General features: G+C 55.3%; 3 protein-coding genes across 9 annotated transcripts in view; 2 read left to right on the top strand and 1 right to left on the bottom strand.

Annotated features, from left to right (window-relative positions):
• Dgkz (diacylglycerol kinase zeta) overlaps positions 1-11065 on the top strand; it is a 42042-nt gene extending 30977 nt beyond the window's left edge. For 4 of the 5 annotated variants that reach the window (NM_001429513.1, NM_001415152.1, NM_031143.3 and 1 more), the window contains 29 exon segments: positions 55-150; positions 421-498; positions 1643-1699; positions 2030-2098; positions 2839-2910; positions 3002-3118; positions 3204-3275; positions 3534-3629; positions 3877-3959; positions 4055-4115; positions 4205-4318; positions 4411-4551; positions 5082-5160; positions 5312-5367; positions 5486-5548; positions 5642-5715; positions 5794-5905; positions 6210-6409; positions 6671-6771; positions 6878-6957; positions 7050-7119; positions 7262-7302; positions 7836-7975; positions 8686-8717; positions 8941-8984; positions 9607-9727; positions 9800-9833; positions 10043-10142; positions 10360-11065. In NM_001429513.1, the coding sequence (NP_001416442.1) occupies positions 55-150; positions 421-498; positions 1643-1699; positions 2030-2098; positions 2839-2910; positions 3002-3118; positions 3204-3275; positions 3534-3629; positions 3877-3959; positions 4055-4115; positions 4205-4318; positions 4411-4551; positions 5082-5160; positions 5312-5367; positions 5486-5548; positions 5642-5715; positions 5794-5905; positions 6210-6409; positions 6671-6771; positions 6878-6957; positions 7050-7119; positions 7262-7302; positions 7836-7975; positions 8686-8717; positions 8941-8984; positions 9607-9727; positions 9800-9833; positions 10043-10142; positions 10360-10476 (2520 nt within the window). In that variant the 3' untranslated portion in view covers positions 10477-11065. 5 annotated transcript variants of the gene reach the window in all.
• An 815-nt stretch (positions 11066-11880) lies between these two features.
• Mdk (midkine) lies at positions 11881-14076 on the top strand. Of its 3 annotated transcripts, none has more exons than XM_087654609.1 (5): positions 11881-11932; positions 12428-12504; positions 12638-12796; positions 12916-13077; positions 13761-14059. In XM_087654609.1, the coding sequence occupies exons 2-5, from the start codon at positions 12429-12431 to the stop codon at positions 13784-13786; spliced, it is 423 nt and encodes a 140-aa protein (XP_087510735.1). In that variant the 5' UTR covers positions 11881-11932; position 12428; the 3' UTR covers positions 13787-14059.
• On the bottom strand, positions 14045-21782 carry Chrm4 (cholinergic receptor, muscarinic 4). Its single transcript, NM_031547.1, is given in 2 exon segments — positions 14045-16661; positions 21641-21782. A coding segment is annotated over 1 exon segment (1437 nt). The 5' UTR covers positions 16630-16661; positions 21641-21782; the 3' UTR covers positions 14045-15192.
• Positions 21783-24996: the final 3214 nt, after the last annotated feature.

The following is a 24996-nucleotide window of genomic DNA, read 5'->3' as shown; positions in this document are numbered from 1 at the left end:
GAGGGTAGGGGTGGCGGGTGGGTAAGTGCTAAGCCTGCTCATCCCACGGTTTAGGAGTCAGCAGCGTATGGGGAGCACATCTGGTTTGAGACCAACGTGTCCGGAGATTTCTGCTATGTCGGGGAGCAGTACTGTGTAGCTAAGATGCTGGTGAGTGAGCTCCGTGGGACCTGCTGCCCCCTGGTGGTGTAGCAGAGTCTAGACCCGCAAGGCAGCAACTGCAGCCCTTGGTGGGCACTGCTCCTACCTGGTTGCACTTGCGGTGGGCTGCTCCAGGGTGAGGAGAAGAGGGTTTTGTCTGATGACAAGTACTGGGACTGGAACCCCATACATAAAAAACAAGGTATTTGGTCTCCCTGAGATGATATCTAGGGTGGTGTTACCTGATGTCGCAGGCCCTCCCCTCTTTCTGTCTTGCAGCCGAAGTCAGCGCCCAGAAGAAAGTGTGCAGCCTGTAAGATCGTGGTGCATACCCCTTGCATCGGGCAGCTGGAAAAGGTGCGTGTGGCTGCTCAGCCTTTCTTGCCCTCCCCTCGGAATGCTGAAGTCCTCTTGATATACACACTCACGTATCTCCATGCACATACACGTACACAAGTTCAGCTTGCCAGGAATGACCGAGCAAGCATAGTGACCAAGTATCGGAGTCAAATGCACACATTTGAACCCCGCCTCCCCACTGGATAGCTCTTGTACCCTATTCCCAAGAATGAGAATGACCTAGAAGTGAGGCTCACTGACTGTTACCTAACGGCATGAATAACAGTGATGTCCAGCGTCCCGTTTTTATCCCGCCCCGCCTAACGTTCAGAAGGAGCCACTGCGAGCTGGGGATATAGGAGTTGCCTTGCGTGTGCAATGTCCTAGCTTCAGTTCTCCGTTCTAGAAAAGGAAAACAAACTTGCCAAACTTTTTCCTGGCACCACACCTCAGGTTTGACTGAGCTCACCTGTGCCTCTTAACGTGCTACCCCTGTAAAACTCTTTACCCAGGACCGTTAAGTGTGTCTGGGAGGTGGGGGTGGGTGGCAGAGAGGAATGGCAGACCAGGGCTTAGGTGGCAGGGAATAGCCCTGGCATGGGAGACAGGAGCTCTGGGGCCTGCAGAAGTCAGGACATCATGTGTCTTTAGGAGCAGAAATGCCCTGAGCAAGGTTGGTTTAGGCCGACTTCTCTAGTCCCTGAATTGTACAGTGAGGCTTTCTTGTGGCTCTTCTGGGACTGAAGCAGGAACTTTGTGGGAAAGAAAAATAAAGAAGTACCACATACTGGGATAGTGGGGGATGCCTGCAATCCTAGCTTTTGGAAGGCAATATGATGTCTTCAAGTTTAAAGCCAGTCTGGTTTATGTAGAGAATTCTTGGACAACCAGCCAGAGCACTAGTGCGAATGCTCTCTCGCACTCTCGTTCTCTCTCTCTCTCTCTCTCTCTCTGTCTCTCTCTCTCTGTCTCTCTCTCTCTCTCTGTCTCTCTGTCTCTCTCTCTGTGTCTCTCTGTGTGTGTGTGTGTGTGTGTGTGTGTGTGTGCGTGCGCGCGCGTGCTCTTGGAAGGATTTGGGATTCTACTTGCCTGTGAGGTTGACTCTAGGTGACTGTCCAAAAGAAGACTCTGACATTTTGATGGTTACTGCAATGTTTCACAGATCAATTTCCGCTGTAAGCCATCCTTCCGTGAATCAGGCTCCAGGAATGTCCGTGAGGTAAGTGTCCAGGACAGCAGTAAGGAGCATTGAGGCCCAGGCTCCTAAGGGATCTCTGCAGTGCCCTACGACTACCACCAGGGGGGTCAGCTCCTAGGCTGAGGTTCTGGGGTCACCCACAGGGAAAGTCAGCTGTCCTGTCTACAGATAGGAAGGGTTCCACATGTGTATTAAGGGATTCAACCTTCCCTCCAGACTACAGGGCTCATTCCCCCGTGGAGTCCCTTTCATGTCATTACAAGGGACTGCAGAGGGCTTTTTGTGGACTGAGTTCAGGGCCGTATCTGTCCAACCCTCACCCATTCCCATGACCTTTCTGTCTTCCTCCAGCCAACCTTCGTAAGACACCACTGGGTCCACAGGCGACGCCAGGATGGCAAGTGTCGGCACTGTGGGAAGGTAAGGGCCCTGCCCGAGGACACCAGCTACACACTGCCCACTGGTCCTGTGTGTCCAGTGTGATCACTGACAACAGCTCTTGAGTGGAGTCTTGGGTTTGCTGTCATTCATTCAGCCCCAAGCCTTCTGGATGTGCCATTGCTCTTTGAGTTAAGCAAGGGATGGATTGTTTTCTTCTGATTTAGGGTATATTATGGCCAGGGGCCCTTTGAGAACCATATGACCTTTCATTCATCAATTCAGTAGCACTCAGGGAGTGTTATGGGTGATGCCCTGAGATGGCAGCAGGCCCCTGCCTCCTAGGACAGTGGCTTGTGCGCTGTTCAGGACAGTCCCCATACAGCACTGGTGCTTGTCTGTCTCCCTCAGTACAACAGGCTCTCAGAATGCAGGAGCTCATTCCTCCACTTTTTTCCCCCAGTGCCCTACACATAGTAGCCCTTGATAATGATTTCTAGATAGGGTGTGGATATAGCAGGACATAATGGCTCAGTGGTTAGAAGCACTGACTATCCTTCCAGAGGTCCTGAGTTCAAATCCCAGCAACTACATGGTGGCTCACAACCATCTGTAATGGGATCTGATGCCCTCTTCTGGTAGATAGACAAATAGCTCGATCTTTTTTTTTTTTTTTTTTAAGAGTATGCTTGTTTTTCCTGGGTGAGGGATGGTTGGCAACAGCAGCATAGCTAGGTCTCTGCTAGGCCACCTTGTCCCCTAGCCACCCTGTCCTCCCTCAGGGCTTCCAGCAGAAGTTCACCTTCCACAGCAAAGAGATCGTAGCTATCAGCTGTTCCTGGTGCAAACAGGCGGTAAGTGGACCCTGTGGGCCTGTGCTGGGCATCTGTTGGGTCCCCAGACTTACCTTGATACAGCTCAGCCTCGCCCATGGCTGTCTTCCAGTACCACAGCAAGGTGTCCTGCTTCATGCTGCAGCAGATTGAGGAGCCCTGTTCCCTAGGGGTGCATGCAGCCGTGGTCATCCCACCCACCTGGATCCTACGGGCCCGGAGGCCCCAGGTGAGGCTTTCCTTTTCTCTTCACACATTCCCCCATGGGACCTATCAGTCACACCCAGTCACCCACATCCTTCATTCCTTTGCAGAACACCCTCAAGGCCAGCAAGAAGAAAAAGAGAGCATCCTTCAAAAGGAGATCCAGTAAGAAAGGACCTGAGGTAAGACCTGGGCTGGGGGGGTTGGGACCAGGAACTGGGGAGGAGAATCTCCGCTATCCAGGCCTTTGGACCATACTACTAGTTTATGCTGGCTCGGGTTGGGCTCCTGGTGTCTCAGGATGTGGGACATCAGCTTTCTTGTTCCCTGTGGAGAGGCCACGGAAGGTCTGATACATGAGGGTGTTCTCACTTGTGGCAGAGATGCTAGGAAGGGTAGGATAGGGCAGGAAAGCACATTAAAGGCTCTCTGTCTCCCAGGAAGGCCGCTGGAGACCCTTCATCATCAGGCCCACCCCGTCCCCCCTCATGAAGCCCCTGCTAGTGTTTGTAAACCCCAAGAGTGGGGGTAACCAGGTAAGCACAAACTTTCTGCTCACCGAGAGCCACACGTGAGAAGGTGGTGGGTGTTACACCCACCTGCCCGTAATTGTTTTCAGCAACAGTTTATAGCTTTAGCCCCTACCTTGCTTATCTAGGGACCCTGAGAAGACCCTGTCCCATCCCAGCCTTTACTGTATCTGGCTTCCACAGCTGTGTTCCTCTGTTACCTCTGCTAGCTCTTCACCTCAGTCCCCTCATTGTCCCTTGGCTGTCCCTGCAGGGCGCTAAGATCATCCAGTCTTTTCTGTGGTATCTGAACCCCCGGCAAGTCTTCGATCTGAGCCAGGGAGGACCCAGGGAAGCGTGAGTGCTCGCCGGATTCTCTGGGGGACAGGGGGCTACAAGGCTCTGATTGTGGCGCATGTCTCCTGACTCTCTACCTGTCTTCCCCGGCCCAGGCTGGAAATGTACCGCAAAGTCCATAATTTGAGGATTCTGGCTTGCGGGGGTGATGGCACGGTGAGTCCTGTGAGCCGGGCTCAGGCCTGACGCATCATCACTCCTCCTTCTCAGGCCTGCCTGACCCACTTTGTTCTGCCTTCCTCCAGGTTGGCTGGATTCTTTCCACCCTAGACCAGCTGCGCTTAAAACCACCACCTCCTGTGGCCATCCTGCCCCTGGGCACTGGCAATGACCTGGCCCGAACTCTCAACTGGGGTGGGGTAAGTGCCCTTCAGAGCAGGGTTGCCAGGGAGGAGAGGGAGAGGTATCCTTTGACCACAGGGAAAGCTCAGTCCTAGTCTCTCCCCACCAGGGTTACACAGATGAGCCAGTGTCAAAGATCCTTTCCCATGTAGAGGAGGGGAACGTGGTACAGCTGGACCGTTGGGACCTCCGAGCAGAGCCCAACCCTGAGGCAGGGCCTGAGGAGCGAGATGACGGAGCCACTGACCGGGTAGGTCAGCCAAGGACTACGCCAGGTCCACAAGGGGGCGGTTCATGAGTCTGGATTCCCGAGGACCTGGCTGGACTCCACACACCTACTGTTCGGTTCGGAAATATGGCAAGTTTCTAGTCCCTTACCTTCCAGCCTCTTTCTGTCCCAGGAGAATGATACCCACTAAGAGCTGCTTCCTTACGAAGCCTCCTGGCACATACCGGCTGAGGGTCTCCAGTGTACCAGGCTCTGTTCTAAGCGGTGGCAGTACTCGGGCAGTACTTGGTGCAATATGTGGCATCTGGGGACGGAGTGCTACAATGTGAGGACCCAGCAGGGCCTCTGGGGAGCTGCTGTCTCCCTTCCCAGCTGCAGGAGCAGGGCCTCCCAAGCACTGCTGGGGGAAACTTTGAAACACTGTTTACTTGACACAAAGGCCTCTAAGAGTGGTTGGACTGAGCAAGGGCAGTGGGTGCTAATCTTGGCCTTGGAAAGAGTTGACACTTGTGAGTCACCTCTGTCATTTCTACACCTTGACATTTCTCTAGCTGCCCCTGGATGTCTTCAACAACTACTTCAGTCTGGGCTTTGATGCCCACGTCACCCTGGAGTTTCATGAGTCTCGAGGTTAGCATTCTCCTGCAGAAGGGGCCTTGGGAGGCCAGGGCAGGCATGGAAGGTTCAGGAGTGTCAGACTTGGCTCCCTTAGTCTCCTCCCAACCCCAACCTGGGCAGCACCAGCAGTTGATTGACTTTATCACCCCTTGTCTCTCCCCAGAAGCCAACCCAGAGAAGTTCAACAGCCGCTTTCGGAATAAGATGTTCTATGCTGGGGTAAGTCTGGGGCCAGCCAGCCCCCAGCTTCCTGTGTGCAGGTCACAGGAGCCCTATGACTCCGTGGTGAGAGAAGGCCCCTGTCACAAGATGACGGTGTACCCTCTGTCTTCCACAGACGGCCTTCTCTGACTTCCTGATGGGCAGCTCCAAGGACTTAGCCAAGCACATCCGAGTAGTGGTGAGGAGTGAGGAGACACCCATTGGAGGGCCCGGGAGGAGGGAGGTCACCTGGGTACATGTGTTCCCCAACACTCCCTGTTCCTGTGTCCAGTGTGACGGAATGGACCTAACCCCCAAGATTCAGGACCTGAAACCGCAGTGCATAGTCTTTCTGAATATCCCCAGGTGAGGACGGCGGCTCCCGTGGTCTCTGTGTCCCACCCGGCTGAATCCATGCCACAGCCCTTCTGTTGCCCTCCTTAGGTACTGTGCAGGCACCATGCCCTGGGGCCACCCTGGGGAGCACCATGACTTCGAGCCCCAGAGGCACGATGATGGCTACCTCGAGGTCATCGGCTTCACCATGACATCCTTGGTGAGCGGTCCTACTCCTGGGCTGTCTCTACCCTTCCCTTCCCTGGCCAGAGCAGAGCAGTCACGTCAGCTCTTTGCTCTGGTTGAAGGTTACATGCCCTCTGTTCTGTAGTTGGACAGTGACTCCTGCCCTCCCTCCTTTTGCTGTAGGGGAGGGCACTTTTACTGATGAGGGAGTCTTTGATATCTTTCCCTCCATACTGTATTCTGCCCGTCGGTCCCTTCTGTTTGTCCCCTTACCCTCATCTCTGGAAAGAACAGAGCTCGCAGCACCCACACCTGACCTGAGCACCCTGTGCCCACAGGCCGCATTGCAGGTGGGTGGACACGGCGAGCGGCTGACCCAGTGCCGAGAAGTGCTGCTCACCACTGCCAAGGCCATCCCTGTGCAGGTGGATGGTGAACCCTGCAAGCTTGCAGCATCGCGGATTCGAATTGCCCTGCGCAACCAGGCCACTATGGTGCAGAAGGCCAAGCGCCGGAGTACTGCCCCATTGCACAGCGAGTAGGTCCCATGTCAGCCACGGTGTCCAGGGCCCGGAGCCAGGCTCTGCTTTACTTGAGTTTTAGTTTATGACCTGCACAGGGGGACTCATAGTTTGGTTATGTGGCTCCGCGAGAGAGCCCTGCCTTAGCATGTATAAGGCCTTAGGTTGCTCTGGCATCCAAAGTAAAGGATGCCCCTTTTAGTACCTGTCCTGGTGCCCAGCCAAGGGTCGATATCCCAGGCCTTGCTGAGTCCCCTCTCATTGGCCCTGCCCTGCAGTCAGCAGCCAGTTCCTGAGCAGCTGAGGATCCAAGTGAGCAGGGTCAGCATGCACGACTACGAGGCTCTCCATTATGACAAGGAGCAGCTCAAGGAGGCCTGTGAGTGGCTGCAGCATTGGGACAGGGAGGGATGAGCAGCCGCAGTGCTGCCTGGGACATGCACAGGGACATGCAGCCAGCTGCTGAGGGCCTCCCTGTCTTCCAGCTGTGCCTCTGGGTACTGTGGTGGTCCCCGGAGACAGTGACCTAGAGCTCTGCCGAGCCCACATTGAGAGACTCCAGCAGGTAAATAATGGGAGCGAGAAGAAGAGGGGGCACATGAGCTTCACTCCTGGCCTAGCTGTGAGCCACCCTGACCTTTGCTTCTGTATCAACAGGAGCCCGATGGGGCTGGAGCCAAGTCCCCCATGTGCCACCCACTGTCCTCCAAGTGGTGTTTCCTGGACGGTGAGTCTGCCGAGAAGGGTCCTTTCTAGGCCATCCTAGGCCGTCCGGCTAGTGCTCCTCTGGGGGAACCTGGGATAATTAACAGAAGAGTTGGGCTGGGGTAAGGACAGACCTCATTCTCAGCCAGCCGTCTCATCTACAGCCACCACTGCCAGCCGCTTCTACAGGATCGACAGGGCCCAGGTAAGCCTTGCAGGCCTCCTCCACGCACACCTCTGTAGGCAGGCCTCAGAGTTAGAGGCACAAGCCAAGCACGCACACCACAGCCTTATGGCTATAATATACTCACATGCCTGTGGCTGTGGGTCACATGTCCCCACCCTCCAGGAATGCACAGGGATGGCGCCAACAGAAAAAGCTGGCATGCCAAAAAAGGCTCTCTAGGTGGGTGGAAGGGAGGGCCTGGAAGCGCAGCGCTCGCTATCCAGGGAAACAGAGGAAAATAGCCAGGGCAAGATCACCTGGCCCGACAGTGGGGGTAGCTGTTGAGCTGGTGAATGCCACACATAGAGGTCAGGGACCACGTGAAGCAAGAGTGAAAACTAAGGGGTGGGAAGAGGGCCGCCCCCTCCCTGTTGCCTCCCCGGATGTTCTTGGTCAGAGAGGCTTCTCTAGGTCTGCTGCCTTGCTTCTGGCTCCTAACCCCCACCCCCATCACTGGAGACTGAGGACCATGTGCCTGGTACTGACCTTCAGCTCTGTCCCCTCCCCCACAGGAGCACCTCAACTATGTGACGGAGATTGCCCAGGATGAGATTTATATCCTAGACCCAGAGCTGCTGGGTGCATCAGCCCGACCTGACCTCCCTACCCCTACCTCCCCGCTCCCTGCCTCCCCCTGCTCCCCTACACCCGGGTGAGTCCCAGAGCCCCAGAGCCCCCCTAGCCACCTCTCCCCTGGCTTTAAATCCTGTCTGCTGGCTGCAGGCATGGAATTTCCACCAGCAGGAGCACTTAGGAGCGCCAGACTCAGTCCCTCTGCCATCATGCCTCCCACCATCAGGAGCTCTACCCCCACCCCTGCATTCCTGCCTCCAAGCCTGAAAGTACAAGTCCAAACAGGCCACTCCCCAGCCTAGAACCCTCTTCCTAGAAGCTCTTCCATTCCGGGCCTCTCTGAGCCCAGCAGTTTTCCTTGTCTGTTACCACAGTGCCTCCACCCAGGCTCCTTGGGGTCCCAGGCATCCTCTGGACTTTCGCCCTTACAGTCTCAGACACCCTACCCCCAGCCCATCTTAGCTTGGCTTTTCCCTCTCAGAAGGATCTTTTCCAGGCATGCCACCTGAAGGTTGGAAAGTGTCCACCGCTGCTTGGTCACACTGCCCCATTGTTCTGTTTAATAGCACTTCCAAATTTCTTATTTATCGGTTGGCTTGTATCTGAGCTAGGACATGAGCCCCACAAGGCCAAGGTCTCCATCCATCTGGCTCCCTGCTTGTACCCCACAGTGTGCGATGCATAGTAGGCACTCTAAACTTGAAAAAATGAAGGCCACCATGGTTGGTGCCAGGGAAGGAGGTCCGCTGGGCTGAACTGGGTCTCATCTCACCCCGATTCTGTTTGCAGGTCACTGCAGGGGGATGCCGCACTGCCCCAAGGTGAGGCCTCTTCCCCTAAAGCCCTGCCACTTTCCTTCCCCGGGTCATGTGTGAGGCTCCGTGGGGGTCAGGGGTCACATATAGCTGGCATACATAGCCATTGAGTCCCGTGTGATCTTTTCTGCACAAGCCCAGCCTTTGGCATACACGCCCCCACATTGTTCACACATCAACCCATGCTCAGCCTCTGACCTCAGGGTTGATGGACAGATCTTTTGTGCAGGTGAAGAGCTGATTGAAGCTGCCAAGAGGAATGACTTCTGCAAGGTACTAACTAGTCAGAGCCTGCCTTGCCCCGGGAGCCCCTCGCCCTGGGAGGGATTGGGCCCTTGTCATCTGTCATCAGCTGGTCCTTCTGAATAGGGGCTGCTTCATCCAGCATCCCTGTCCCTTGTTGTTCTCTTTTTTCTTTTTCTTTTTCTTTTTCTTTTTCTTTTTTTTTTTCAGAGCTGGGGACCGAACCCAGGGCCTTGCGCTTGCTAGGCAAGCGCTCTACCACTGAGCTAAATCCCCAACCCCCTGTCCCTTGTTCTTGAAAGGGGGTCAGTCTTAAAGGAAATAGGGGCTCCATGGCTTGGTTGGCTGAGCATTGGGGAGTTCCTCACTCATAGGATGACAGAAGACTTGTGTCTAATGACACTCAGACACCCTCAGAAGCCAGGTGTGGTGGCACACCTTTAATCTCAGAAGGCAGAAGCAGTAGGGTCTCTGTGAGTTTGAGGCCAACCTTGTCTACAACCAAGATACCATAGAAAGACCAAAAAAAAAAAAAAAAAAAAAAAAAAAAAAAGCCTCAGAAGTGCCCAGGGAGTGACGGGCCAGCCCCTGTGCCTGGGTCCATGCCTGTGAGGTGTGGGAGATCCAGCCCTGCTCTGCCCATCGCTCTCAGCTCCAGGAACTACACCGAGCAGGAGGTGACCTCATGCACCGCGACCATCAGAGCCGCACACTCCTGCACCACGCAGTCAGCACTGGCAGTAAGGAAGTGGTCCGCTATCTGCTCGATCATGGTAAGCTGTGTCCCTGGGGCTGGGTGGGAGGAAGGGGGTGCCAGGCTCTAAGTGCCTCTTCCCTGTCTGCAGCACCACCAGAGATCCTCGATGCTGTGGAGGAGAAGTGAGTATCACAGGCCCCTGGGTCACCTGAAAACCACCTTCCTTCAGTCCTAACCATTTAGTCACCAACAGCCCTTTCTGGCCAGCATTGGCCAGCATGGAGTACCCTTCCCCCTCTTGCCAAACTCCTGCCCTCTCTAATGGCTGTTGGGAGACTGCTGGGCAGGCCTAGAGGACTGGAAGTGTCTACAACCAGCCCCTGTTCCCCAGCGGGGAGACCTGTCTACACCAGGCAGCCGCCCTAGGTCAGCGCACCATCTGCCACTACATTGTGGAAGCCGGGGCCTCCCTCATGAAGACAGATCAGCAGGTGAGTTGCTTGGCACAGCACAAACCCACCCTTCCCCAGACTTGGGGGCTGGGCCAGGAAATTTTTATGCTCTTCTGAGCCAACAAAGTCCAGGCCCAGAGAAACCTGAGCTGGCAGAGGAAACCCTGTGACCTCTGAGGATACTCTCCCCCTCCTGCTGGGTAGAAGAGCCTCTACCCTCTCCTAAGGCCTTGGGGGCCCTTCTACCCTTCTCCAGGGCGACACTCCCAGGCAGCGAGCTGAGAAGGCTCAAGACACAGAGCTAGCTGCATACCTGGAGAACAGACAACATTACCAGATGATCCAACGTGAGGACCAGGAGACAGCTGTGTAGTTAAGGGGACCATGGATCAACGAGGGACACTACCAGAGGACTAGAGCTCTCCTTGCCCATCTCACTGCCACATTCCTGTCAGATGGCTATGGGGGGACCCTGTCACAGGGAAGGAGCCCCGTGCCACCCCCTGAGAAGCCGTTCAGATCTAGGGCTGGACTCTAAGGAGCTGGACTCTCACCTGTCCCTGGTTTCATGGGGAACAGGAAACAAGCTGGGCTGACTGGGTCCCTCCCTTCAGGGCGGCCTCCCCCTCACCACAGCTGATGGAATGGCTGGACAGCTCAGTCAGGGAGGCCTGCTCTCAGCAGGACTTTCTAAAGCCACCTGATCCCTTGGGCTCTTTGGAAGGTTCTGGGTGCCTAGCCCTCCTCTCTGACCCACACACCTTGGGCATCCCAGAAACTCAAGAGCCTGCTGTATTTGCCTGCCCGCTGCCCTGCTTGGCACCTACCCTGGTGATCCTCCTCATGCACCCAGTCATTTCATTTCCGACTGTATGGCCTGGGGTGGGGGTGGGGCTCCCACGGTGACTTGTTTACAGCTGGGTGTGACTCAGTAAAGTGAAGTTTTTTTCCTTTCTTGTTTATCTTTTTGTTGTTGTTGTTGTGGGGGAACTCTCTTGAGCAATGCTGTGTGCTGGGTAATCCTTGGAATGGGGGAATGACCACCACACCTCTGACCACATCAGGAGTCCTTAACTGAGATGGCCTGCCCTGCTCCTGACCTCTGCCTAGGGGCTTAGGCTCACAGGGCCAGGGGCGGAGCTGATTTCCTCTGCTTCCCGCTCCCGCTGGGATGATAACAATGAAAGTAAAAGAGGTGGGGCGAGGGCCCCGGCCTGGGTTCTGTGGGCCACTGGCCCTGAGCCCTGGAGCAGTCCCCTCCCCCTGGCTTGTACTGGGGGATCTAGTTGAGGTGTGCCTGAGGCCCCAGGGTCGGGTGGGCGGTTATCACCTCTGGCAAAGCCAGGTCTGGAACTTCTCAGACAGCCCTAGTCAGCGAGGACAAGATTTACCAAATTCAGTTCTGTGTGCTCCCCATCCCCCCAACTCCCTCCCCTCCTCCTTCAAACCTGCACTAGAAAAAGGCTCTTGAGCCTTCCTTGTTCACCCCGAGCCATCTGAGGTCCCGGGTACCCAGCTCCCCGACACATCAGAGACCCTACTTGCACTTTGAGTGAACTGATTTAAAAACAAGCCGGAGGTGAACCCAGCCTGGAAGGAAGGTTTGTGGCTGCGGGGGCTGCCCGGGCCTGTGACATCAGGACATTCAGGGGCCCGCGGTGGGCAAGCGAAGTGGTGACCTGAGTTGAATGGGCTGCAAGAGGGGAAAGTAGACAGGCCCAGACCAGGGGAAGGGGAGGAGATAGAGTGCTGGGGCTGCTACGAGTGGACCTGAGCCAGTAGTGCACTGGTAAGACGGAGCACCAGGGCCAAAGACCCGGAGATCAGAGGTGAGTGGCACAGGCACAGGAGTCCCGGCTCGGCGAGGGGCGGGGGGTGGAGGCGGGGACTAGGGGGGGCTGGGGAGGTGCGGGTTTGAGGGGAGGGGGCGGGGCGGGTCCTTCCATGGGGTGGGGGGAGGGGCGGGGGCCCATGTGACCGGCTCAGACCGGTTCTGGAGACAAAAGGGGCCTTAGCGGCCTTAGCGGGACAGGCCGTAGCGGGAGGGAACGAAGCATCGAGCCGGCCCGTGAGCGAGTGAGCGCACGCAGTGGCTGTGGCCCCTGTCCCTCCAGGCTGCTGCCACCAAGGGGGATGAGGTGGGGGTGGGGGGTACGCTGAGACTCGTGATAGTGGCTTCAAGTCCTCCCTCCGTCACCCCCTTGTCGGTCTGACGTTTTGGGCCTGGAAAGTGGGACAAGTCTGTCAGGGTGGGAGGTCTTTCCCGCTGTCCCTAGCGGAGAAGGGACTAGGCGAGAAACTCTAACCCAGGTTTTTCCCCCCAGGATGCAGCACCGAAGTTTCTTCCTTCTAGCCCTTGTTGCCCTCTTGGCTGTCACGACCGCGGTGGCCAAAAAGAAAGGTGATTGGGTAGGGTGGGGTCCGGAGCAAAAGAAAGCTGGGGCGGGTAGGTGAGGCCGTGTGACCTAGGTGCTGATCTCCGAGGGAGTCTCTGGGCACGCCATGTCCTTAATTGTGTTCCTTGCGCCTTGTAGACAAGGTGAAGAAGGGCAGCGAGTGTTCGGAGTGGACCTGGGGGCCCTGCACCCCCAGCAGCAAGGACTGCGGCATGGGTTTCCGCGAGGGTACCTGTGGGGCCCAGACCCAGCGCATCCATTGCAAGGTGCCCTGCAACTGGAAGAAGGAGTTTGGAGGTGAGGTGGAGCACGGGAGGAGGGCGGGAAAACAGGGTATGTCTTTAATAAAACTTGGGCAGGAAGGGCAGCCACAACCCTCCTGTCTTTCACCGTGGGGCCACTCTCCCTCCCACCAGCCGACTGCAAATACAAGTTTGAGAGCTGGGGGGCGTGTGATGGGAGCACTGGCACCAAAGCCCGCCAAGGGACCCTGAAGAAGGCTCGGTACAATGCCCAGTGCCAGGAGACCATCCGCGTGACCAAGCCCTGCACCTCCAAGACCAAGTCAAAGGCCAAAGGTCAGCGAATATTGTGGGGCTGTGGATCAAGCTAGTGACTTCATGCTCTCTGCAGAACAGTCTTCGAGTTAGGAATGGGCAGGTCCTTGAGGGTCACTCTCTGCCCAAGTAGGAACTACTCTTTCTGTTGGGTCATTCCATCTGGTTCCTAGAAAAGGCTTTTCTTTGTCACCTGAGGAAGGTGGGGTGGAGTTGGGAGGAGTTCACTCTGTGCCACTCTGTGCTTAAAACTGTAGGAAGGATGTCCCAAAGGGACATGCTGCTACTTGACTCACAACAGCTATTGAGGCCAACAGGGCAGAGGTTACTCTGCCCACTTCCCAGGTGAGGAACTTGAACATACTCTGATCCTGGATGAAAATAAAAAGTTGAAAGTCAGACTTGGTGGCTAATGCCTGTAGACGCAGCACTTCAGGACGGAGGCAATAAGACTGCCGTGAGTTCAAGGTTACAGCCTGAGACCTGAGACTCTGTCTTTAAAAAAGGGAGGAGGGGAGGGGATTAAAAAGTTGAAGGAATAAAGAAAGGCTTGGCATCACATGGCTGCCCTTTCCCACCACTTCCAGGTTAACTGATCCGTCACCACTAGGGGGCAGGATTTTCTCTCCTTGATGGATTGTGCTGTCCGGAGAGTTTGAGCCAGGTCACCCACCACACTAATGTATTTCTTTATTGTTTTCCAGCCAAGAAAGGAAAAGGAAAGGACTGAGTCAGGAGGCCAGAGAGTTTCTGGCCTGGGACCTGAACGGAGCCCTCCTCTCCCACAGGCCCAAGATGTAACCCACCAGTGCCTTTTGTCTTCCTGTCAGCTTTGTCAATCACACCCTTTTACTCCTGCCCCCTCTTGCTACACCTAGTACCCAAAGTGGGGAGGGACAAGGGATTCTGGGAAGTGAGCCTCCCCATAACCCCTTTTGTTTCCCCCACCCTGATACCTGTTATCGAGAAATGAATAAAATGAACTCACTTTTTTCCAATAAAAGCCTCTTTTTTAATATATAAAAGCCCCTTCCCAGGGAGTTTGCCAGGGAGCTTTGTTGGGGGTGGGAGGATGGGGAAAGATGTACTGAGGGGAGCGGAGGGCTACGTAAGAAGTGCTCCCAACAATTAGTGGAAAGAGCAGAACATTTACAAAAATGTCTTCCAGGGCCCCTTGGGTGTTATCTCTCCCAGGGACCCACAGGGCTGGGGTTAGGGAAGAGAACCCAGGTGACTCATTTGAACTCTGCCTCACCTAGTCAAGAGTCTTTCTGGTCCAGGCTACTGCCAGTCTGGAATGCTCTCCTTGGGGACTAATGAGGGTGCTTGCTTGTGTCACCTGTCACTGAGGCCTGTATAGATCACCAAGGTCCCTACCACCACCTTTCCTCCCTTGGATCCACACCTCCCTCCTTGTAGAGGAGAGAGGAACGCTGCTGCCACTCATTTGATGTGTGACCTGGGGGTGGGGGTGGGCTCTTGACAGTTTGACCATATGATCCAGCACTAATTGACTCAGTGCCCTGGAATCTGTCTCAGCTTAGCATGATTTCCCAGTTGCCCCATCCAGATATGACTGCTGGCCAGGGGAGTGCCAAAGGGCTTGGTTTCCCACCCAGAGCCTGGCTGAGCAACATTAGCAGGGCACTCTCTCACCCTGGAGTGGGACTTGGGGTCAGGGGAAGGGCTGAGCCTACATGCAGGGGGAGGAGGGTGCAGGAAGGCGGAAAGCACCGATTACAGCGCATGGGGGACCCCGCCCTTGCAAGCCTGGCTCCTTTTGCTCCTCCCGAGATGCTCCTGGGCTCGGCTCTATGCACTTCGGCCGATGGTTGGCCTTTGTAGAGCCACTGCCCACTCCAGCCATTGTCCCCCATCTTCCTGAGGCAAGGTAACAGATGTGGGCCGGGTGGTGACAGTTCAGACCCTCCCTGGGCTGAGCCTTCTAGGCTTCAGTAGAGATCTCTCCCATCCTAGCGAAGGGCCTCTGGTACCTCACGGTGTCTGGGAGACCTGTTCTCTTCAGCAGATGCGAACTCAGAGTGGGGCCGCCTACTCTCTCCTCCACAGCCGGTGAGCCATGTGGTTCCCCGGTACACACTCATGACACCAGCACCTCCTAGGGCACCTGCCTGTCTACCTGGCTGTGCCGATGTTCCGATACTGGCACAGCAAAAGGTGCCGGAAGGTCTTTTTGAAAGTGGCATTGCAGAGTGCATAGCAGGCGGGGTTGATGGTGCTGTTGACGTAGCAGAGCCAGTAGCCGATGGACCACACCCTCTCGGGGATACAGCTCTGGCAAAAGGTGTTCACCAGGACCATGACATTGTAGGGTGTCCAGGTGAGGATGAAGGCCAGCAGAATGGCAAAGATTGTCCGAGTCACTTTGCGCTCCCGGGCCGCCATCTGCCGCTTCTTGCGCACCTGGTTGCGAGCAATGCTGGCAAACTTTCGGGCCACATTGGCTGCTGGGCGCATACCAGCTGGAGTGGCAGGTACAATCTCGATGGCCGTCACACATTCATTGCCTGTCTGCTTTGTTACAATTTGAATCTTGGACCATTTGGAGGCTGGGTTGAGGGTTCGTGGCTGCAGGGTAGGGGCAGGCAGCGCTGGAGTGGTGGCCTCTGCGGTGGACAGCTCTGTGGGTGGCCGTTCCTTGGTGTTCTGGGTGGCACTGCCTGAGCTGGACTCATTGGAAGTGTCCTTGTCAGGCACTGGGCGTGGAGGCGGGGGCAGGGCTGGCGGAGGAGCCTCTTCCAGCTTCCCATTGCGCAGTTCCTCTCGAGAAGCGCCCCCTGGTGGAGGTTTCTTGATACTCGGCTTCATCAGAGGGCTCTTGAGGAAAGCCAGAGTCTTGGCCTTCTTCTCCTTGGGGCCCTCAGGTCGATGCTTGTGAACGCGGCTGCGGCTGGCCAGTGAGATGTGAATATACAGTACCGTCATGATGACCACAGGCAGGTAGAAGGCAGCAATGGCGGTGCCAAAGGTCACTGCCGGGTTGGACAAGAACTGGATGAAGCACTGGTTATCAGGCACCGTCCTCTTGCCCACCACAAACTGCCAGAACAAGATGGCAGGAGCCCAGAGCACAAAGGACAAGACCCAGGCAGCTGCGATCATGAGACCTGCCATCTTAGTAGTGCGGCGGGCGGGATAGGTGAGGGGTTTGGTGACGCAGAAGTAACGATCGAAGCTGATGATAAGAAGGTTCATGACAGAGGCATTGCTCACCACATAGTCCAGGGCCAGCCACAAGTCACAGACCACGGCACCCAGGGGCCAGTAGCCCTTGATGATATACAAAGTGTAGAGGTTCATAGAGAATGCCCCTATGATGAGATCCGCACACGCCAGGCTGAAGAGGAAGTAGTTGTTGACCGTCTGCAACTGCCTGTTGACCTTGATGGACAGCATCACCAGGATGTTACCCACAACAGTCACCAGGCTCAGGGAGCCAGTCACTGTAGCAATGAACACCATCTCCACTGTCTCCAGGTGGTTGTGGGCTGCTGTGACCAGGCGCACAGACTGATTGGCTGAGCTGCCATTGACAGGCGTGAAGTTGGCCATGCTGAACCCAACTGGATACAGGTGGGCAGTGGCTGGAGGAGGAAGGAGACAGCACAGGAGTGAATTGTGGAAGAGGATGGGTGGGAGGGAGGGGTTGCACAGAGGTTACCTGGAGTCACCGTGGCCGGAGGAACTTTACCCAGGAAAATGTCAGGGCATTCCGTGCCAACCATCCCTGAGTTCTCAGTCATCTAACGTTTACCGGAAACTTCCTCAGCCAAGCACTGTAATCTGCTCAGGGCTGAGATCATAGAAGTAAATGAAACACACATGGTGCCCATTTCAGAATGGATCATTTAGTTTAGGGGAAAACAGAAATGTGAGGCGGGGGGAAACTGATAGAAAGAGGAAGGCAGTGAGGGTGAAGGGCCTAAGATAGAAAAATGGAGAGGACTGGTGCTCACTGACTGACCGTGGGCCTCACCCAGAAGGTGACACAGATGAGGGCCAGGAGGAAGCCACTGTGAAGAGCTGCACCCAGGGCTGAGATACGGCAAAAGCCCAGAGACAAAGACAGAGCTCAGGAAAGCAAGGGGTAGCATGAGGAGTGGCTCCATGGGCTGGAAGTCAGGCAGCAAGGACAAGTGTCTACTCGTTTGCCCACTCAGGCCTGTCGCTTCCCAACTCCTGCTTCTTGGTTAGCGAAGGATGTACCCAAGGCCATGCACATGGCAGATGTGTACCACACATGTGTACCCCTGTACATCTGCAGCCCAGCTTGTTCATCTCTTTTCTTTCTTCTAACTAATTTTTTTTGTTTTTGAGAGAAGTTCTTACTGTGTAGACCAGGCTGACCTCAAAGTCACAGACCTTGATCTGCCTGCCTCTGCCTCTAGAGGACTGGAACTGCAGGTATGCATTGCCATATCCCAGTCATGTGGACATTTCTTAACCAATCACAGCCAAGGGAGACTTGTTCTATTCCTACACTGCAGCAATGATGATGATGACGATGATGATGATGATATTAGTAATAGCAGGCAGCATAGACTGTCTACTAAATCCCTGTGCTCTGCGTTTCCCCACAACGAACCGAAGGCAGATATTGAGGAGACAGGCTCAGAGGTTTTAAATAAGGTTCCACATTTCCTTGACATCCTGTGGGTGGTCCAGTGCATTTGGGGATGAGGGAGAGCAGTCAAATAAGTCACAGGACCTGATGGTTCTAAGGGATAGGGAGGTCACTTGAGTGACCAAAGGAGGTGAGGCGGGAGCTGGGACGCCCGGAAGAGGAAGAAGAATAGGAAAGGGAACAGTAAGATGACTCAGGAAGTTCAGCTTTGGCTGCCCAGCTCAGTCCCAGGGGCGAAGAGTGGACAGCGTAGGGGCTGTTAACTCTCCAGCAAAGAAATCAAACGCCTAAAAGACCCAGCAGCTGAGGAAGGATCAACCTGATTCCCCAAGAACTAAGGACAAGCTCTTTTATGGGACCAAAAGATGAGGGAATTACCCCAGAGGGAACCTGCAGCCAGCCCCTGAGAGTTCTCATCCCACACAGAGGATGACCCAGCTAAGGTCCAACAGAGCCCCTCCCCGGAGTTTGCCTTCCCTCCCACCAGGCTCCCTTCATCTCCTCCTCCCTTCCTCTTCCACACATGTGAGGGAGGCCCACGCCCAGCACGCTGTGCCAGGGCAGCCGCTCAACCCAGCCTCCTTCACACCCGCCAACACACAAGCATTCCACATACGCACAAAGGCACCATCTCAGCCACACGCAGGTCGTATACGCAGTCCTGTGCATCTGTGTGTGCGTCTGTGTGTGTGTGCCTGTGTAAGAGGAAGAGAGGGTGCAGCAGCCGGCTGTGGAGGAAGAGGCACCAAGTCTGCAGCCTCAGTTCAATAGAAGGCCAGCAAGGTCTAGCTGTGCAGCCCAAGGAGAGCCATTTTCCTTCTGGGAACTAGTTCTGTCATTTACGAAATAGAGGATCTTGTCCCACCTCAGCCTTTGAGCAGCCAGAGGATCCAGGTAACACCTCCGCTTGCTCTCCAACTGGAAATGGCACTGGGGGCTGCAAACACAGGCCAAGCTTCAGCCCAGCTCTCCGGCTCCACCACAGCTCGCCTTCTGGCTTCAAAGTTAAACCCATGGGGCAAAGGAGGACAGGAGAAAATGGGGTAATGAGACCTCCAAGGTCACCCAAGGAGTCAAGGGCAAAAGATGGATCCGTTCTTTTAAGAGTCTCCACAGTGGCATTCAGCTCCAAAATGGAGCCTCTAGCATCAGCCTTAGAGCTGGGAGGGTAGTAGCATTAAGCACAGAGGCTACTCCCCCCACACCCGCTGGCAGGGACTGGGGTAAGCCAGTAGGGGAGCCATTAGCACACACCAAGGAAACCCTCACTTTAGTCTCTCAGGGCCAGAACACAGCCAGCTAGCCAGCAGCTAGCAGAATAAGACCAGGATGGGGGGTGGGGGCCGAGATGTGCGAGATAGGAAAATACAACCTCTCTTGTTTATTGAGTCAGGAGCACCTCAAAGTTTTTCCTATAGATGATCAAGTTTAATGTCCATAGCATCCAGAAACCTCATATTGCAGATATAAAAGTCCTCTTATAGAAGGGCATCATAATGAACTTGACGAAATTCATCTAGTTTGTCAGAAGGGGAGGGTCAGGATTAGCAACCAAGGACACTTTCTCTCTCTCTCTCTCTCTCTCTCTCTCTCTCTCTCTCTCTCTCTCTCTCTCTCTCTCTCTCTCTTCTTTTTTTTTTCCGGAGCTGGGAACCAAACCCAGGGCCTTGTGCTTGCTAGGCAAGTGCCTCCCATCTTAGATGTGGAGCCCTCGTATTCCATCCAGCTCCCTCACTCGGGGTTTGACCTTTGTCCTCCTGGGACCAGAAAACAGCCTTGACAAATAAATGACCAGATGAACGGTGTGGGTGGTTTGCTCCTCTGGGAGCCCCGACAGATGCAGATGGGGAAAATTCATTTTCTTAACTTGGTCCCAGTTTTCTTTCTAGACTTATCTGATAGTCTCTCAGACGTTCAGACCGCAGCACCTTCAGGCACAATCCTGCCCCCACTTCCCCCGCCCTCCAACTCCAACCCGGCCCAACTAGAATCTGAGAAGGCAAGTCAGCCATCATCCTGGTCTGTGCGCACCACTAGATGGCATTGTCGGTCCCGGATGCCAGCTCCGGACCCCGAGCCGGAGGTTCACCACGTCCTCAAGTCCCATGTAAATCGCAAATACAGAAAAGCCGTCAGGGCAGGGCTTCTCCCTCTAGAGACCAAAGGGAGGGAGATACCGCCTGTGTCCGTGGCTCTAGGCTGCCACAAAGGTTCCTTTGGTTCGGCCAGGATTTCGAGAAACTTTATGGCGTCGGGATTCCACCCGCACCCTGCAAGGCACCCATCAAGAAACGTGTAGGTGGGAAAACGAGTGCTTGAGTTGTGTTTGTGTGTGACTACTCGGGAGCGCGAGTAGACACTAGTAGCTGCTTGCCTGTGCCAGTGTGCGCACCGCCACGCCTGGATACCAGTGCGCCTTTGAACGTGTGAGCATGCCAGCGCCATGTGGACACGTGCGTGTGCATGTGTGTGCGTGCCTGGCCATAGGGCTTGGGTGGTCGTAACCACGAACTTGTGTGCGGGAGCAAATGCTGGACTCTCAACGAATGACCAGTCACATCCAGTGCCCATGGCGGGAACCACCGGGAAGCGCCCGACCTCTGTGTGGGGAAAAGGTTGAGAAGGGACCAAAAATTGGGCTGCGAGTAAACCCAGACTTTAGAACCACTATCTTAGTGGCCCGGGCACCTGGTCCTGTCTGCATTGTCAAGAATGGAGAGCGCGCAGTCCCAGCCGTGGGCTGACTTCTGTCGAGAAGCCTCTGCGATAGTCGACGAATCGAGCCGTGAGGGTCACCAAGCCCTGTTTGATGTACCCTACGCATTGAGGGCAGGGGCAGAGCCTCCAACCGGGAGCCCAGTTGAGGTTCAAGAGGGTACAATTGTTCTTCAGTCTTCAACCCGCACCCTCAGGAGAGGCCCTGTCTAGTCCTATCGGTCAAAATAGGCACCGAGTTCCCAAGCCGTGGGCTCAGGAATACCTCAAAGGCCATTTTGGGGCTTACCCTTGGGCCCATCTCCCGGCTCCTCCACGTCTGGGTCCCGGTCGAAAGGGCCAAGGTTTCCCGATGCCCCGCCCTCCCATCAACCCCCAGGCACGCAGTTCCTGTAGTCTCTGGGCGTGGGCAATGTGCTTCCGCGGGTCCTTGAGCCCCTACCCCTGCTGGGGACAAGACGGGAAAGGGTGCTCTGGGCGCCTGTGGGGTGACTCGTGGGGTAGATTTTCGACTAAGTGATCACTTTAGGAAAGCTATAGCTCCCAGGACTGTTCCTGAGGCGAAGAGAAGCCTCTGTACTTAAGGGGAAGAGAGGGGTGCAGGATATTGGGCCAAATCATTGTGCCTAACACTTCCTCTAAGAGCTGGGAGGGTGGAGGGCTGGAAGATGTATCTCCCCGGATGAGTAAAAGAGAGGGGACTCCTGGAGATGGGGAAGGGAAACCGGAGAGAACAGGGGTGTTTTCCGTCGGGGTTCAAGGTCGCGGACAGATGACTCCACCGGCTAGAGCGTGCTGGAGGCTCCGGGTGGGCCAAGGTGGGAACGGAGGGCACGGAGACGGGCGGGAAACGGGAGCTTTGGGGCTTCATCTTCCGGCGCCTTGAAGAGCAGCCAACGGGAGGGAGTGAGGGAGTGTGGGTCCTGACCCGACGGCTGCTCTGCTTCACCGTTGGGCTGTGGGCTGGGACTATTCCTCCTCTAGCCTTCTCAATGATCACCAATCCCTAGAGGCTCACCTGGAGAAACCTTTTAGAGACCCGGGGCCCTTCTTCCAGAGGGGTGCCCCATCCTTGGGCTCTCCGCCCCTTCTGCACCGCGCTTGCCTCTTAAAGGTCCTGTTCCAGCCGGACCCACCTCTGGAGACCTTCAGAGGGTCCCGGAACCCTACATCCTTATCTTTCATAGGAGCCCCCCGCCCCCGCGCTTCCGCGGAGTTACTCACCCGCTGCTTCTGTCTTTCTCTGCTGGTGCCGGACAGACGGCGGAACAAGCCAGAGGTTCCGCGAGTCGGTGGGGTGGGCGACTGGGCCGGGGGCCGGGGGCGGGGACAGGGTGCCAAGGGGCGGCCCCTGCTTCGCCTGCAGCTCCGGGCGCTGTGGCTCCGACTCGCGCTCACGCTCGCACTTTTCCCCGAGCCGCGTGATGTCACAGGGAAGCAGCCAATCGTGGTGGGGACGCACCGCCCGCCCGGGGCCGGTCACCCAGCGGCGACGCGCGGGGGTCACCACCTGGAGTGTAGGGCACCCTTGATGCTTACACCCTTCCCGAGAGATGGCCCGCGCCTCGGGACTCCAGCTCCGAGGGCACCGCCCACAGTCGCCAGGGAGGATTAGCCTCCGGCGCTGCCCTCCGGGGGGTGGGGTGGGGGCTGTCCGCGTTGTCATGGGGACTAGGCGCCCCCTCGCGGGCTGGGGAGGAACCAGGCGGCCAAGCTTGGCTATGAGCCCCGCCTCCGCCCTAACCACGCACTCTGGACCCCGAAGTGTTTTCACGCCTCTCTTCCATGGCTTGAAGCCCCTTCGCTGTCCCGCCTGCAGTTTAATCCTGATTTTGAGGGTTTGGTCCCAACAGGCCCCTGGTGTGCAGCGGGGCGGATTCTAGCAACGTGCTTCTGTCGGGGCAGAGCGCTGCCTGTTGGCCGCCGGGCAGCCAAAAGACTGGAGCCGTCGGGGCCTGGGGAAGAGCAGGTGAGATTGGACAGGCGAGCATCTAACCTGGCAAAAGATTTTGTCACTCTCCACGCCCGGGAAGGGACGCGCACTAGCTGTGAGACTGAAGGTGGCACGAGCCTCCCATCCAGCCGCGACACCGAGAATGAGTTCAGCGCTGCCGATGAGGGGAAGTCAGGTGCCCAAGGTCACCTGGGACAGAACAGGCTCCGAAGGAGAGCCCAGTCTTTCCGATCTCCAACAGTACTAGGCTAAGTCCCAAAGTAGGCAGATTCAGCACCTCGGACAGCTCCACATGTCCTTGGTCTGGAGGCCAGTTACTTAGATCAGGCACAGGCGCTTGTTCCCCAGAGCCAGCCAGGGTTGAAAGCACCCCTTTGCTCCCGGGCCCTGAGTACTGGTCACCCACAAAGCTTTTTGAGTGTCAATAGCCAATTAACCTTAAGCTGCTGACTCCTCCTCTTGGAAAAACCACCCGAAGTCCCAGTTTTCCTCTGCCCTCCTGCAGGTACTGGTAGGGGTTCCTAGGGGATGTGATGGTGGTGGGGATAGCTTTGAAACAACAGAGGAGTTAAGAATGGGTGGGGGCATGAACTAGAGTAGGTGAGAGAAGACTCCTGGTTCAGGCTTCTCCATGCTGAAGAGGAGAGGGAGGTCAACAATAGTCAAAGTTGAGGGCTAGAGTTGACTAGGCAGGCTAGCGTGAGAAGCCATCTTCTTTAACAAGGGCGCTTTGGTTTCCCATGATCCTTGTAAAGAAAAATGAAAAGAGTGCTATTCTTGCCTCCACTTCACAGGAGAGTTGTTCAGTTGTTTCGTATGGCATCGACTTCTTCCACTTTATCATATCCCCGTTCCTGGGGCCAGGAGCAGGATGCTCTCAGGAGAGTGAAAGTGTGTGTATGGAAGAGGGCAGAATGTTAAGGAAACAAGTCACATGAGGAAACAAGACAGCCAGGCTGGTTAAGGACAGGAGGCTTCAGAAAACAGAAATACCTCCATCCATAGGCAAAGCTAATGCAGTCTGTGAAGCTTGGGCTTAACTCACCCACCCACATCTCAGAGCTCACAGATGAACTCTGGAAAGCTGAACTGGAACTAGTGGACCCAATTTAGTCTCTCTGCTTTCTTTGTTATAACTGGGTCTTGGACCACTTTCCTTTTCTCTTAAGGGACAACCAGTCTTTGCCCTGCTGACATCACATGGTTGTAATGTGTAAGGGATCCTGCAAAGGCTTATTTACCATTGAGGAGGCTCTCCCTGCTTGCAGACTTCCTAAGGAACTGGTATGGAGTCAAGGTGTGACGACCCCCGCCCCCAAGTCAGCCAATCAGAGTAGTTCAAGGCATGCTCACTTTATCGAAAGTCCTTTTTATATTCTGTTTGCAATCAGCTGGAGAGAGTGTTCAGTTTCCCCTGTGCCTTGACTTCTGTGTTGATGTCAGAACCAGCTGTGTGTACCTTGGCTGTTTGTCATATGGTCATAACTGAGAACTGAAGTCATCACTTGAGGGTTTTTAGAGAGGTAGATTGAGCATACTTAGTACATTGTTTACACTCAAGAAATTCAGAGTCTCTCCTGTCTCTCCTGTTTGTAGTGTAGTAGCAGGTGTGAAAGAATAGGCCTGGCAGTGGGTGTCCCTCCACCCTTCAATATTTAATTCAAAATCTCTCCCTTAAAGGAAGGCCAGTCTCAAGATGCTAGTGTGAGATGCAATGGTTTGATTTTATAGGGTTGAAAGTAAATTGAAGTGGTCCCATAGTGCACTCCTCCAAGGGTAATGCCACTGCAAGGAAAATCAAGGCACAGAGAAGGCAAGTGGCTTGTCAAAAAGTCACACAGCTAGCAGACGTTTATTGATACAATCCTCTGGCAGAGCAGTTCCCATCACCTGTCCACTTTTGTTTTCATTTCTGTTGTGACAGAACCTGTAATTCTCACCATTCCTACCTCCACCTCCACGTTGACTGCCAGTGCCCTACCTGTGGCAGTTACTCGGGTTTTCTATTATAATGTAAAGAAATATTTTTTATTTTATGTACATTGGTGTTTTGACTGTACATCTGTATGAAGGTATCAGATCCCTTGGAACCAGAGTTGTGAGTGACCAAGCAGGTGCTGGGAATTGAACCTTGGGTCCTCTGGAAGGACAGCCAATGCTCTTCTCTGCTGAGCCGTCTCTAGCTCTCTATCCCACCTCTTTAAGGCCTCTTTCTAACCTGGCTTGACATGTGAAGAAGTAAAACACATGGGCAGGGCAGGACAATGGCTCCTTCAGGGGCACTTGCAGACAAGCCCATGGTCTCCTCTCAGCTGCTCAGAATTTGCTGTAGTGATCTCTAGGATGGGGTGGAGTGAAGCTTTTGGTGACTCAATTGTCACTCCAGGCCTATATCCCTGGTAGGAAGCAATCAGGATGACTCCCTCCATCATGCCTGCCTGCCCCAATGTACGTCGATCAGAGCCTAGGATGCAGCTCACTTGGGCTAATGGGTCAAAGAGGATGCCATTACTAACTAGGTCCACTGAAATGACTAAGGAGGCCTGGCCACCCAGTCTGATGTCCTCCACAACCTAGTCCCAAACCCTTTTCCCTCCTCCCCTCTCCACAGAAACAAGCAGGAGCC

The sequence above is a fragment of the Rattus norvegicus genome, chromosome 3, assembly GCF_021556685.1.
Source record: "Rattus norvegicus strain SHRSP/BbbUtx chromosome 3, alternate assembly SHRSP_T2T, whole genome shotgun sequence".
Classification (NCBI taxonomy): domain Eukaryota; kingdom Metazoa; phylum Chordata; class Mammalia; order Rodentia; family Muridae; genus Rattus; species Rattus norvegicus.
Note: the sequence above shows the minus strand (reverse complement) of the source record. Positions and strands in the feature narration are given on the sequence as shown.

Bases quoted from the DNA above. Each gene is read 5' to 3' on its own strand.
- Mdk (XM_087654609.1), top strand. From the start codon at position 12,429: ATGCAGCACCGAAGTTTCTTCCTTCTAGCCCTTGTTGCCCTCTTGGCT. The intron at 12,797-12,915 runs GTGAGGTGGAGC...CCCTCCCACCAG, and splicing joins CTGGAAGAAGGAGTTTGGAG to CCGACTGCAAATACAAGTTT. The intron at 13,078-13,760 runs GTCAGCGAATAT...ATTGTTTTCCAG, and splicing joins GACCAAGTCAAAGGCCAAAG to CCAAGAAAGGAAAAGGAAAG.